General features: G+C 35.5%; 1 protein-coding gene across 1 annotated transcript in view; it reads right to left on the reverse strand.

Moving 5' to 3' along the window:
• Nucleotides 1–306: 306 nt before the first annotated feature.
• PPP4R4 (protein phosphatase 4 regulatory subunit 4) overlaps nt 307–13,321 on the reverse strand; it is a 119,421-nt gene continuing 106,406 nt past the window's right edge. Inside the window, exons 23-25 of the mRNA XM_033852554.2 lie at nt 9,102–9,172; nt 3,836–3,983; nt 307–1,387 (exon numbers count right to left, since the gene is read on the reverse strand). Of these exons, the coding sequence (XP_033708445.1) occupies nt 1,363–1,387; nt 3,836–3,983; nt 9,102–9,172 (244 nt within the window). The 3' untranslated portion in view covers nt 307–1,362. The remainder of the gene's footprint in view (nt 1,388–3,835; nt 3,984–9,101; nt 9,173–13,321) is intronic.

The raw sequence follows: 13,321 nt of genomic DNA on the forward strand, positions 1-13,321 counted from the left end.
GCATCCGGAGCCTGTGCCCTGCAACGGGAGAGGCCGCAGCGGTGAGAGGCCCGCGTACCGCAAAAAAAAAAAAAAAAAAAAAAAAAAAAAGCCAAAAAAGAGGCCCATATGTAAGGAAAGGGGGAAACAAACAGCATGAAAGCCTCACACTGAGTAGCTGTCCCCTGGGTAATATATAGTTGATGTCCGTGCGCTTTTCTTGTTCATTACTTAAGAATGAACTGTCTTTAATTACAGAATAAAAACTGCAGGAAAGTATTTAAAACTTTTTTCACAAACACAGGTATCTCATTAACCTATGTTTTATTTTGAGTAAATTCATTATTCATTATTGCACATTATAAAAAGTAACCACACGCATATGCATTCACAAATTAGATCATCTTTATCATACATCAGTATATTTTAAAAAAACAAATATTTTCTAATAACAATATAGTTATATGCTGATTGCATTTTGAAATAGAGAAGCTGACAATAGCTTCATACAGTATATCTCAAGAACTGACATTTTTAAAATTAAGAACTGAATATATTCCACAGGCAAATGTTGATGGAAATATTAGCATTAGTACAAATATATGCTGTTGACATAGCTTAAGCATGATAGCTTGGAGTAACAGCTGATTCAAACTAGAGTCATCATTTTTAATTCAGTAAGGACAAGTACAATCTAAAATGTAAACAAAGTATTTATAAAATAAATTCTTCTAGGAAATAAAGGAAATCATCAATCTGTTATTTTTAAGGTAGCTGTAGCTAAAAGTTATCAGAAATCTTTGTAGAATTTTCATTGCCAAATTTTAATTTCGGAATGTCGAGGTACAACATCTTGTCATCACAATCATAGGACTGATATAATTTCGGACAGCTGTTTGTACCCTGTTACACTGTGACTTTTCAACTGGGCTTGGAGATTTGTGAGAAAATGCAGTGTCATTCTTACTCCCAAGTCCCCCTCCAAGTGATTACCTAGGCGGGGCAATTTCAGTTGATTTGGACCTTTCAATTTGTAAATGCTAAACTCTAGAACAATTAAATAGATGGTTTCCTGCACAAATAAATGCAGACTTATCTCTTTTGTAGCAGTAGTTAAAGCACATACCTAAAGTTGTGTTTCATTACACTTCACTATAACATTGGAATTCTGTAACCACATTATTATTCAAGAAATATATATTATACCTCCTAGGGAATATAATTTCAAACATGGAACGTTTAACAACACCAGCTGCCATTATGTATGTCTCTCTTTCCCATTCATTAAAAAAAAAAAAAAAAGCCCGAGCCATTGCTTTAGCTTTTGTCCATCGATCACGTTATCTCCAGTTGTCTTTGTTCTGCCTCCTTCAAGCAGATGATTTAAGGATTGGATTTTCTGGATTTTCTTTGTCAAAAGGAGGAAAGAAAGAGAGAAGAATGAAAGAGAGAAGAGAGAGAGAAGAAGGAGAAGGAAAGAAAAAAAGAAAACAAAACATGAAAATTTTTATCCATATAATGCTTACAAAGTAAAGAAATAGATATAATCTTTGCATAAACCTAATATATGAGAACGGTGAATTACATATTAAAGATCACTTGGAATAACCTTTAACTACTAAATCCTATGTGCATCTAACATAGCATTCAGTTCAATTCATACTTTTCCTACGTTTTTCACTTTCTATAACCATAACAGAAATTAACACAGCCTAAAAATATATCAATTGTCTGGCCTTGAAAGACATAAGATATGATGCATTCCGTACTTCCTTTAAGACACTGATATTCCTAAATACCAGATGTGTCATCTCCACGATACTGTAAAGCTGGAGAATGTATTGCATAGAATTTTTTTGAGCAGCAAAAACTGAGATAATTAATAGTTTCTGAAATCACTTCATAGGTTTATTTGAAGAAAAAAAGGATAGATTTTCATTTGGATATGGCACTGAATGGTGGATAATACTCCACAGAAACATGACCAATGTAGATATCAATCACCTATTTCAGTTATGTGGCGGTGTGCATACATGAGAAAGTCCGAATTAGAACCACATAACATGGAGAGAGAGTTGTGGACCTGCAGATTCAGTTACACACTGATAAAGCAGCTGCGATACCAATATTCCTCCTTCTTCAGAATATTCAGGAAAGAAGAAACAAACTGCTGTGACTTGTTAGCAGAGTGTTTGTCTCTAGATGCATTTTTTAAAACAATCAATTATAGATATAACTGATTATATGATTATTTATATAATTATGTATTACAAATATCGAGCAAGAGAAAATTCAGTCAATAAAAAGGAAAAACATGCTCAACAACGAAAAAACAGATAAAGATAGTAATCTGAAATAAAGGAGAGCTAGTATAAATATATTAGGCTTCAATGGTCTTTACTTATCAAAAATGCCTACTGCATTTAGAAGGATAAGTTGAAAAGAGAATGAATTGCATTCTGATGTTATTAAACGTGTTCTTCAATAGAAGAATTCCAGGGCAATCTTTTGACAGGAAGAGGGTCAAGGGTGATCGAGAGGAAGGATTTCAGGATGCCAGAATGGAAGGCGCCTCAGAGGATGAACTGTGAGCCTTGCCCTGTCATTTCGCGGGCACACCGAGGCCCAGAGTGCTCACTGGAACTGCCACGGGAACCAGGGCGTGAGGCTCCAGCTCCGTGCTCTCCATAGACCATTACCCTGTCCTGCCTCTATTTTGAGACTTTAAATGGAACTCCCACAGTATAATCATTAGAGCAATAATTATATGGCTAAGAGATTCTCTGTAAATAAAAATATCTTCTGTATTAATACTACTAACCTGTACTATCAACATTATTTTTTCTATTTACTATTACTTTTTTCTATTATGTAGTCCTACTCTTTCCTTGAGCTCTATTCAATAAATGTATTTCCAAGTTCTGAATGAATTTTGAATACATCTATATTTGTATACACCAATGACCAATTAAAATTTTTGAACAAATTATAATACAGTTCAGTTCCTAAATGGGACTCCAGTGTGGAGTTTCTGCAAAAAGATGCACATCAGAAACTTAATAATAGAAAATATTCATGAATTAAGTGAAATATGTTTAAAAGAAAGTCTGAATCCTGTTTAAATTCTCTTCTAATCAGAAGATTCACGTGTCCCATATGAAAGAGGACACGTGTAACTATAGTTTGGGTATTTTGGATGAATCACTTCTACCTGGATACAACCTCTCGTCACGGAGATTTCTTTTTGGCACTACCCTCTTAAATGTTTAACCTAAAAGAAACAAAGGCTTCGACAATTCAAACAAGATCCAAATGGTGCATAAAAAGGAACCACAAGGGGAAAAGGAGAATAGAGGCCCTTTATGACCTTTATAACTTTAAGGAACAAATGTTGTCTGTAGAATCTCTCGCTTATTGGACCCACAACTCTGGATTATATGCTGCAGTAATATTTCTTAAGTGGCATCAGTTACACCCATCCCTCTGAGCACTGGGTGATTCAATGCTGTGTACTTAAGCTAGTTTGTTTAAACGAATGCAATTACACTCAGAGTCTTCTCAGAGCTAAATTTCCTGAATGCAAATATTTCACAGAAAAATAAACAGACCTCAGATATTAGTGGGAACCATTTAAAGTTTCTTGTCAACTTCCTAAGGTTACAATGTCTTTGCCACATATAAATTATCTTATATAAAGTATCCGATGTAACAGTGATAATAATAATCCCTTTTAATTGATGACACTGCCTCATTACAGACATCTTCTATTCTTCGGAGAAGTATTTAAGTGGGAAGGAAAGTACACTGAGAAAAGAACAGAATAAAACACTTAGCAGTACATCACTGGATTACTTACAAGGTAGCCTTCCGTGGTTGTGTATCTTTACTTCCACTGCTCTTGGGATCACCTGAGTTACCTGTCCCTCGGGAGGTGCTGGGCAGGGGAGTATTAGAGGAAAAGGAACTGGGAGCACTGCCGGCATTACGAGTCCGGAATGAATCATCTGAAAGTAATACGTGTACAGTCAGCCAGACGGAATATACTTAGAGAGATGTGAACCTTAGAGAAGGTTAATGATAACTGCCTTTGTTTCCCTTCTTTTAAAGTCAACTTTATTAAGGTATAATTTATATACAGTAAATTGCACGAATTTAAGGTTCTGACATCTGTATACACCCATGAAGCCATCACCACAATCAAGAGTGAACACACCCATCGCTGGATGTTTGTTCCGCCTCCTTGTCATCCCTCCCTCCACCCCCCTCCCCCACTCCAGGCAACCACGGACCTGCCTCCTGTCACTACAGATTAGTTTGCATTTTATAGAATATTGTATAAATGGAATCATACAGCATGTATGCTTTTTTCGTCTGCCTTCTTCCATGCAGCATAATTATGCTGCGATTCATCCACATCAATACTTCATCCTTTTTATTGCTGACTGGTATTCCCATGGCACAGACATGCCAAAATTTGTCTATCCATTCTCCTACTGACAGACTTTATGATTTTTTTTCCAAAAAATTGGTAATCTATTACAAATAGAGCTGCCATGGACAACTGTGTGCAAGTCTGTGTATGGACATATGTTTTAATTTCCCTTCAGTAAAAGTCTTGGAATGGAACTGCTGAATCACATAGTAAGTGTATATTTAACTTCATAAGGAACTGCCAACCTGCTGTCCAAAGTGATTAGACCATTTTGCATTTCCAACAGCAACATATGAGAGTCCTGGAAAGTTTCTCCACCTCCTCACACATACTTGATATTGTGAGTCTTTTTAGTCATTCTAGTGGGTGTGAAGTGGTATCTCCGTGTGTGTGTGGGGGGGGGGGGGGTTACTCATTGCTTTAATTTGCATTTCTTAATGGTTACTGATCTTATGCATCTTTTTACTTACTTATTTGTATATCTTCTTTCATGAAGTGCGTGTTCAAATTTTTTCCCATTTTAAAATCAGTTGCCTGATTTGTTTTAAAGATCTTTGTATATTCTTAAAACTAAAAATAGAACTACCATATGATCCTGCAATCCCACTCCTGGGCATATATCCAGAGAAAACCGTAATTCGAAAAGATACAGGCACCCCAATGTTCACTGCAGCACTATTTACAATAGCCAAGACATGGAAGCAACCTGAATGTCCATCAACAGAGGAATGGATAAAGGAGATGTGGTGGAATATAGAATATTACTCAGCCATAAAAAAGAATAAAATAATGCCATTTGCAGCAACATGGATGGACCTAGAGATTATCATAATAAGTGAAGTAAGCCAAAGAAAGATAAATATCATATGATATTGCTTGTATGTGGAATCTAAAAAACAAGATACAAATGAACTTATTTCCAAAGTAGAAAGAGACTCGCAGACATAGAAAACTAACTTATGGTTACCAAAGGGGAAAGGTGGGAAAAGGGGGGGAGGGATAAATTAGGAGGTTGGGATTAACATATACACCCTGCTATATAAATAATAAAATAGATAACCAACAAGCAACTACTGTATAGCATAGGGAACTATTCTCAGTATTTTGTAATAACCTATAAGGAAAGAGGACCTGAGGCAGAATATATGTATAACTGAATTGCTGTGCTGTGCACCTGAAATTAACACAATATTGTAAATCAACTATACTTCAACTTAAAAAAAAGATCTTTGTATATTCCGGATACAAGTCCTTTGTCAGGTATATGTAATATGAGTATTTTCTCCTAATCTGTGTCCTGCCTTTTATTTTTTTAATGCTCTATTTCAAAGTGCTAAAACTTTACATTTTTATGAAGTCCAATATGTTAATTTTTCTTTATGGTTTGGAAAAACTTTTGTCAATTCCAAAATCACAAAGACTCCCTTCTATATTTTCTTCAGAAATGTCAGTTTTAGCTTTTATGCTTAAGTTTAGAATACATTTTGAGTTAATTTTGTGTACAGTTGTGAGATAAGAATTGAGGTTCAGTTCTTTGGGTTTTTTATGGATATCCAATTGTTCTGGTATTATTTAAAAAAATACAATCACATCACCTTTGTTGAAACTCAGCTGACTATGTATGTCAGGGCAGGGCACACAGTCTTGAGTACTGAAGCTGTAGTAGTAAATGATGAAATCAGGTAACTGACATTCTCTAACTTTAATTTTTTTCAAAATACTCAGCTCTATGAATTTGAATACACAGTAAATTTCAAAAAGACTGTCAAAATTTTTATCCGGATTGCACTGAATCTCTGGCTCCATTTAAAATGAACTGACATCATAACAATATTAAGTTTTCTAATCCATAAACACGGTACAGCTTTCCATTTATTTATGTCTTTTTTAACTTCTTTAATTTCTTTCAGCAACATTTTGGAAGTTCTGAGTGTGCATTTAGCACACGTTTTATTAAATTTATCCCTAAGCATTTAAAATCTTTGAAGTTATTTTACATGTTATCTTTAAATAGACAATTTTTTGAAGTATTAGATTTACAGAAAAATTGAGAAGAGAGTATGAAGAATTCCCACCTATCCCTTTCACCTAGTTCCCCTATTATTAACACCTTACATTTACATACTATACTTGGTACAATTAGTGAGCCAGTGGTGACACATCATTATTAACAAAAATCCACAGTGTGTTTGGATTCTGTCAGTCTCACCCAATGTCTGTTTCTGTCTCAGGATCCCATCCAGGGCACCACAGTACACTTACTTGTCAGGTCTCCTTAGGCTCTCCTTGGCTGGGACAGTTTCTTAGCCTTTCCTTGCTTTTGATGACCTTAACAGTTTTTAGGGGTACTGGTCACATAGTTTGTAGGATGTGCCCCTACTGGAATTTGTCTGATGCTTTTCTCACAATTAGACTAGGGATCCGGGTTTGAGGGAGGATGAGAAGAGGTAAAGTAGCATCTTCATCACATCATGTCAAGGAGGAACACTGTGACAAATTTTTTCTCGTTATGTGTTTTATTTATACTTCATGACGGATCACTAGAAATGGGATTTTTTGAGGCATAGACTATTTTTTAAAACTAGGATTCTTGATGAACCTGACCAAACTGCTTCCAAAGGGTTCCACTAATTTTCATACCCACCCAAAATGGATACATTGCAATGTGTTTCCTTGAATCCTTACTAGAATTCCCTTTACATTTCCCCCAGTCTGTTGTGCCCACATAGCTTTGGAATGCTGCAGTTGATGACTGATGGATTCGCCTTAAGTAAAAAGCATCAATTAGATCTTCCACTCTACACTTGACCTTACCTTTATTTTATTTAACACTACTCCCGCTACACCCTCTCCGGGCTCCAGCCAAACAGCCTGCTGTCGCTCCCTGAAGACACAACAGTCAGCTTTTGCTTCTGACAGGTCCTCTGCATGGGACAGTATTCCATACCCATCTCTGCCTGTCAAAATCCTAGCGTACCTTAAGGTTCACCTCAAATGATAATCATCCTAAAGCCCGTCTTAAGCCACAAAAGTAAATAAAATCTCTTCTCTCTGTGAACACTTAATACATTTGTTAAGAGACATTTTGCTCCCATTTTCTCTTTGTAGATCAGATATGTAATTGTATAGTGACTTTTTCCTCAGTCTGTAATCCATTAAGTAATAAATAATAAGTAATAAGCACATTTTTCTAATCAAGAAACCTAGGAGATATTTCATTCAACCTATTCCCTCTCCCCAAAATAATACCAAAATTTTAAGATAGAATACTTTTCAAATATTTTAATAAATAATTTACCCTTATGAGAGACATGCTTTTATTTAAGGCTTTGCATGTTAAGTGTTAGAATCTACGTATCATACACAAGCCTACCTTGTTTTATTGCTCTTCACTTTACTGCAGATAGAACAGAAAATGCACTTTTTATAAATTGAAGGTTTGTGGCAACACTGCACCCAGCAAGTCTAACAGCACCATTTTTCCAACAGCATTTGCTCACTTCGTGTCAGATTTTGATAATTCTTACAATATTTCCAACTGTTTCATTATTATTATATTTATGGTGGTCTGTGATCATGATCTTTGATGTTACTATTGCAATTGTTTTGTGGCACCATGAACCTCACTCACATAAGATGGAAAACTTGGGCTCCCCTGGTGGTGCAGTGGTTAAGAATCCGCCTGCCAATGCAGGGGACACAGGTTCGAGCCCTGGTCCAGGAAGATCCCACATGCCGTGAAGCAGCTAAGCCAGTGCACCACAGCTACTGAGTCTGTGCTCTAGAGCCTGTGAGCCACAACTACTGAAGCCCACATGTCACAACTACTGAAGCCCATGTGCCACAACTACTGAAGCCTGCGTGCCTAGAGCCCGTGCTCCGCAACAAGAGAAGCCACCACAGTAAGCCTGCGCGCTGCAACGAAGAGTAGCCCCCACTCGCTGCAACTAAAGAAAGCCCACACAGCAAGGAAGACCCAACACAGCCATAAATAAATAAATAGAAATAAAGTTCCCTTAAAAAAAGAACACTTGTCAAAAAAAAAAAAAAAAAAAAGACGGCAAACTTAGTCAATTTATGTTGTGTCTGTTCTGATTGCTCCACTTACTGGCCATTCCCCCATGTCTCGCCGCCTCAGGCCTCCCTGTTCCCTGAGATACAATAATATTGTGCCCAATAAAGGCCATACCTACTTGTTATGTGCTGTCTATGGCTGCTTTTACTCTGTCACACCAGAGTTGAGTAATTGTGACAGAAACCAATTGGCCAACAGAGCCCAAAATATTTATCATGTGGCCCTTTACCCCTGCTATAAACTTTCAAATACATAATATTGTAACTGTTTAGCAGCATATGATCCACAGTGAAGCCCTGCTGTTTTTAACTTCCTTAAAAATTATTGCAAAAACTTTTAGTCTATGCCTCATTAGGTCTTCAGACCACGGTAAAACCTATCTTATTTTGTCCTTTTCCTCTTTTGCAAATATTGAACTGACTCTTGACACAGTGAAAACAAAATAGTATTGTTAAGCATCTTCTTAATTGCTAGGGAAAAGTTTAATTTCTTTGCTATTGGATAAAGATATAAATTTAGGGAAACTGTATCTAGAAATAAAGAAATGGGCCATTTAAGGAAAATCATATTTTATTAAATTTAACAATTTTTTGAAGAGCTCAGATTTCTACTTACCAGTTAGTGAAATCACAGAAGTCTTTGTTAACCCTGAGACAGAAGGTGTATATGCTGCTGTAGAACTTTTACTAGAAAAGAACATGATTTAGTTAAAATACAAGAATATGCTTCTTTCAATCCCAGTCATCTAGCACTAGGTCTTTCCTAATCTTTTTTTTAATGCTTTCCTCTACTTCTTATGAAACATGCTTGCTATTTTTATTTCTCATTTATTTTTTACATTCCATGCCTCACAATAATTACTTTGTCTTTAACTTAAAATCATATCCTTAAACTTCTGCAACATCAAAATAACAGGTTTTCTATTGATGCTCAGCCCAAACAGGTAATGTGGATAAAATTTTCCTGGAAATAACTTATCTTTAGTTCTAATCTCTTTTGTCCATCTTGAGATCACCCTATTGGCTAGGAATTTTAGAAGGATCTACCAATAATGTCCAAAAACATAGCTGAAAATCTAGAATAAGCTTTTTATTCAATCTTTTATAAAAAGATAAAAATAATAAAATAAAAACATTTTTCCCATAACATGTTATATTTTTGATAAATAGTTTTGAAGACGTTTATGTTCCTTTAAAATTACTTTGCTTGCCGCTTGATATACAGCTGTTATATACTATATGTGTACAATACATATAAAATTCATGGTCATTTAATTTATGCTGATTCTCCCCTAATCTTAACTGTTTATAATTTTGTGGTCTGGGCCAAAAGGGAGACTACACATTCATCTACCATCAGGAGAACTGTGTTGTCACCACTTTACCACAGAAACAGGCCAGTGGCTTCTTTACGGACAGACATAACACTAGCTGCAAATGGATGTCCACATCCATTTAGTAAATGGGGCACGTTCATACCCATTTAGAAGTTCTGTGGCATAGGTGATATAGCATAAACAACACATGGATTCCATGATGTTGTTATAAAGCATCAGGGCAGTAGTCTTCCTAGAATTCCAGGATACCTATTTCTTATGCAAATTCGTAGACTACTTTTTTTTTTAACATGAAACCTTTATAGAAGATAACTTAGAAATTACTGCCCTATAAAAACCTAAAAATTAATCCTGATTTTATTTAATAATTCATTGAATTATTTAATAATTCAATTCATTTCACATAAAGATGTATGACTATAAGATGAAAATTAAGTCAGAACATGACCCATATATATGCTGTCTACAAGAGACTGACTTCAGACCTAGGGACACGTACAGACTGAAAGTGAGGGGGTGGAAAAAGATATTCCATGCACATGGAAATCAACAGAAAGCTGGAGTAGCAATATTCATATCAGACAAAATCGACTTTAAAATAAAGAATGTTACAAGAGACAAGGAAGGACACTACATAATGATCAAGGGATCAATCCAAGACGAAGATATAACAATTGTAAATATTTATGCACCAAACATAGGAACACCTCAACACATAAGGCAAATGCTAACAGCCATAAAAGAGGAAATCGACAGTAACACAATAATCGTGGGGGACGTTAACACCCCATTTACACCAATGGACAGATCATCCAGACAGAAAATTAATAAGGAAACACAAGCCTTAAATGACACATTAGACCAGATAAACTTAATTGATAACTATAGGACATTCCAAGCGAAAGCAGCAGAATACACTTTCTTCTCAAGTGCACACGGAACGTTCTCTAGGACAGATCACATCTTGGGTCACAAATCAAGCCTCAATAAATTTAAGAAAACTGAAATCATATCAAGCATCATTACAGACCACAACGCTATGAGATTAGAAATCAATTGCAGGAAAAAAACTGTAAAAAACACAAACACATAGAAGCTAAACAATATGTTATTAAATAACCAATGGATAACTGAAGAAATCAAAGAGGAAGTCAAAAAATACCTAGAAACAAATGACAACGAAAACATGACGACCCAAAACCTATGGGATACAACAAAAAGCAGTTCGAAGAGAGAAGTTTATAGCAATACAATCTTACTTCAAGAAACAAGAAAAATCTCAAACAACCTAACCTTACACGTAAAGCAACTAGAGAAAGAAGAACAAACAAAACCGAAAATTAGTAAAAGAAAAATCATAAAGAGCAGAGCAGAAGTAAACGAAATAGAAATGAAGAAAACAGCAGCAAAGATCAATGAAACTAAAAGCTGGTTGTTTGAGAAGATAAACAATATTGATAAACCTTTAGCCAGACTCATCAAGAAAAAAAAGGGAGAGGACTCAAATCAATAAAATTAGAAATGAAAAAGGAGAAGTTACAACTGACACTGCAGAAATACAAAGGATCATAAGAGACTACTACAAGCAACTATATGCCAATAAAATGGACAACCTGGAAGAAATGGACAAATTCTTAGGTATAACTTTCTAAGACTGAACCAGGAAGAAACAGAAAATATGAACAGACCAATCACAAGTAATGAAATTGAAATTGTGATTAAAAATCTTCCAACAAACCAAAGTCCTGGACCAGATGACTTCACAAGTGAATTCTATCAAGCATTTAGAGAAGAGCTAACATCCATCCTCCTCAAACTCTTCCAAAAAATTGCAGAGGAAGGAACACTCCCAGGCTCATTCTACGAGGCCACCATCACCCTGACACCAAAACCAGACAAAGATAAGATATCACGAAAAAGAAAATTACAGGCCAATATCACTGAGGAACACAGACACAAAAATCCTCAACAAAATACTAGCAAACAAAATCCAACAACACATTAAAAGGATCATACGCCATGAACAAGTGGGACTTATCCCAGAGATACTAGGATTCTTCAATATATGCAAATCAATCAATGTGATATACTACATTAAAAAATTGAGGAATAAAAACCATATGATCATCTCAATAGATACAGAAAAGGCTTCTGACAAAATTCAACACCCATTTATGATAAAAACTCTCCAGAAAGTGGGCATAAAAGGAACCTACCTCAACATAATAAAGGCCATATACAACAAATCCACAGCAAACATCATTCTCAATGGTGAAAAACTGAAAGCATTTCCTTTAAGTTCAGGAACAAGACAAGGATGTCCACTCTTGCCACTATTATTCAACATAGTTTTGAAAGTCCTAGCCACGGCAATCAGAGAAGAAAAAGGAATAAAAGGAAACCAAATTGGAAAAGAAGTAAAACTGTCACTGTTTGCAGATGACATGATACTATACATAGAAGCCACCAGAAAATGAGTAGAGTTTTCCAATGAATTTGGTAAAATTGCAGGATACAAAATTAATACAAAGAAATCTCTTGCATTCCTATACACTAACAATGAAAAATCAGAAAGAGATATTAAGGAAACAATCCTATTTACCATTGCAACAAGAGAATAAAATACCTAGGAATAAACCTACCTAAGGAGACAAAAGACTTGTACTCAGAAAACTATAGGATACTGATGAAAGAAATCAAAGACGACACAAACAGATGGAGAAACATACCATGTTCTTGAATTGGAAGAATCGATACTGTGAAAATGACTATACTTCCCAAAGCAATCTACAGACTCAATGCACTCCCTATCAAATTACCAATGGCACTGTTCACAGAATTAGAACAAAAAATTTTACAATTTGTATGGAAACACAAAAGATCCTGAATAGCCAAAGCAATCTTGAGAAAGAAAAACAGAGCTGGAAGAATCAGGCTCCCTGACTTCAGACTATACTACAAAGCTACATTCATCAAGACAGTATGGTATGAGCACAAAAACAGAAAAATAAATCAATGGAACAGGATACAAAGCCCAGAGATAAACCCACACACCTGTGGTCACCTAATCCATGACAAAGGAGGCAAGAATATACAATAGGGAAAAGACAGTCTCTTCAGTAAGTGGTGCTGGGAAAACTGGACAGCTACATGTAAAAGAATAAAATTAGAACACTCCCTAACACCGCACACAAAAATAAACTCAAAATGGATTAAAGACCTAAATGTAAGGCCAGACACTATAAAACTCTTAGAGGAAAACATAGGCAGAACACTCTGACATAAATCTCAGAAAGATCTTTTTTGACCCACCTCCTAGAGTATGAAAATAAAAACAAAAATAAACAAGTGGGACCTAATTAAACTTAAAAGTTTTTGCACAGCAAAGGAAACCATAAACCAAACGAAAAGACAACGCTCAGAATGGGATAAAGTATTTTCAAACAAAGCAACTGACAAGGGATTAATCTCTAAAATATATAAACAGCTCATGCAGCTC

The sequence above is a fragment of the Tursiops truncatus genome, chromosome 2 (genome assembly GCF_011762595.2).
Source record: "Tursiops truncatus isolate mTurTru1 chromosome 2, mTurTru1.mat.Y, whole genome shotgun sequence".
Taxonomy (NCBI): Eukaryota; Metazoa; Chordata; class Mammalia; order Artiodactyla; family Delphinidae; genus Tursiops; species Tursiops truncatus.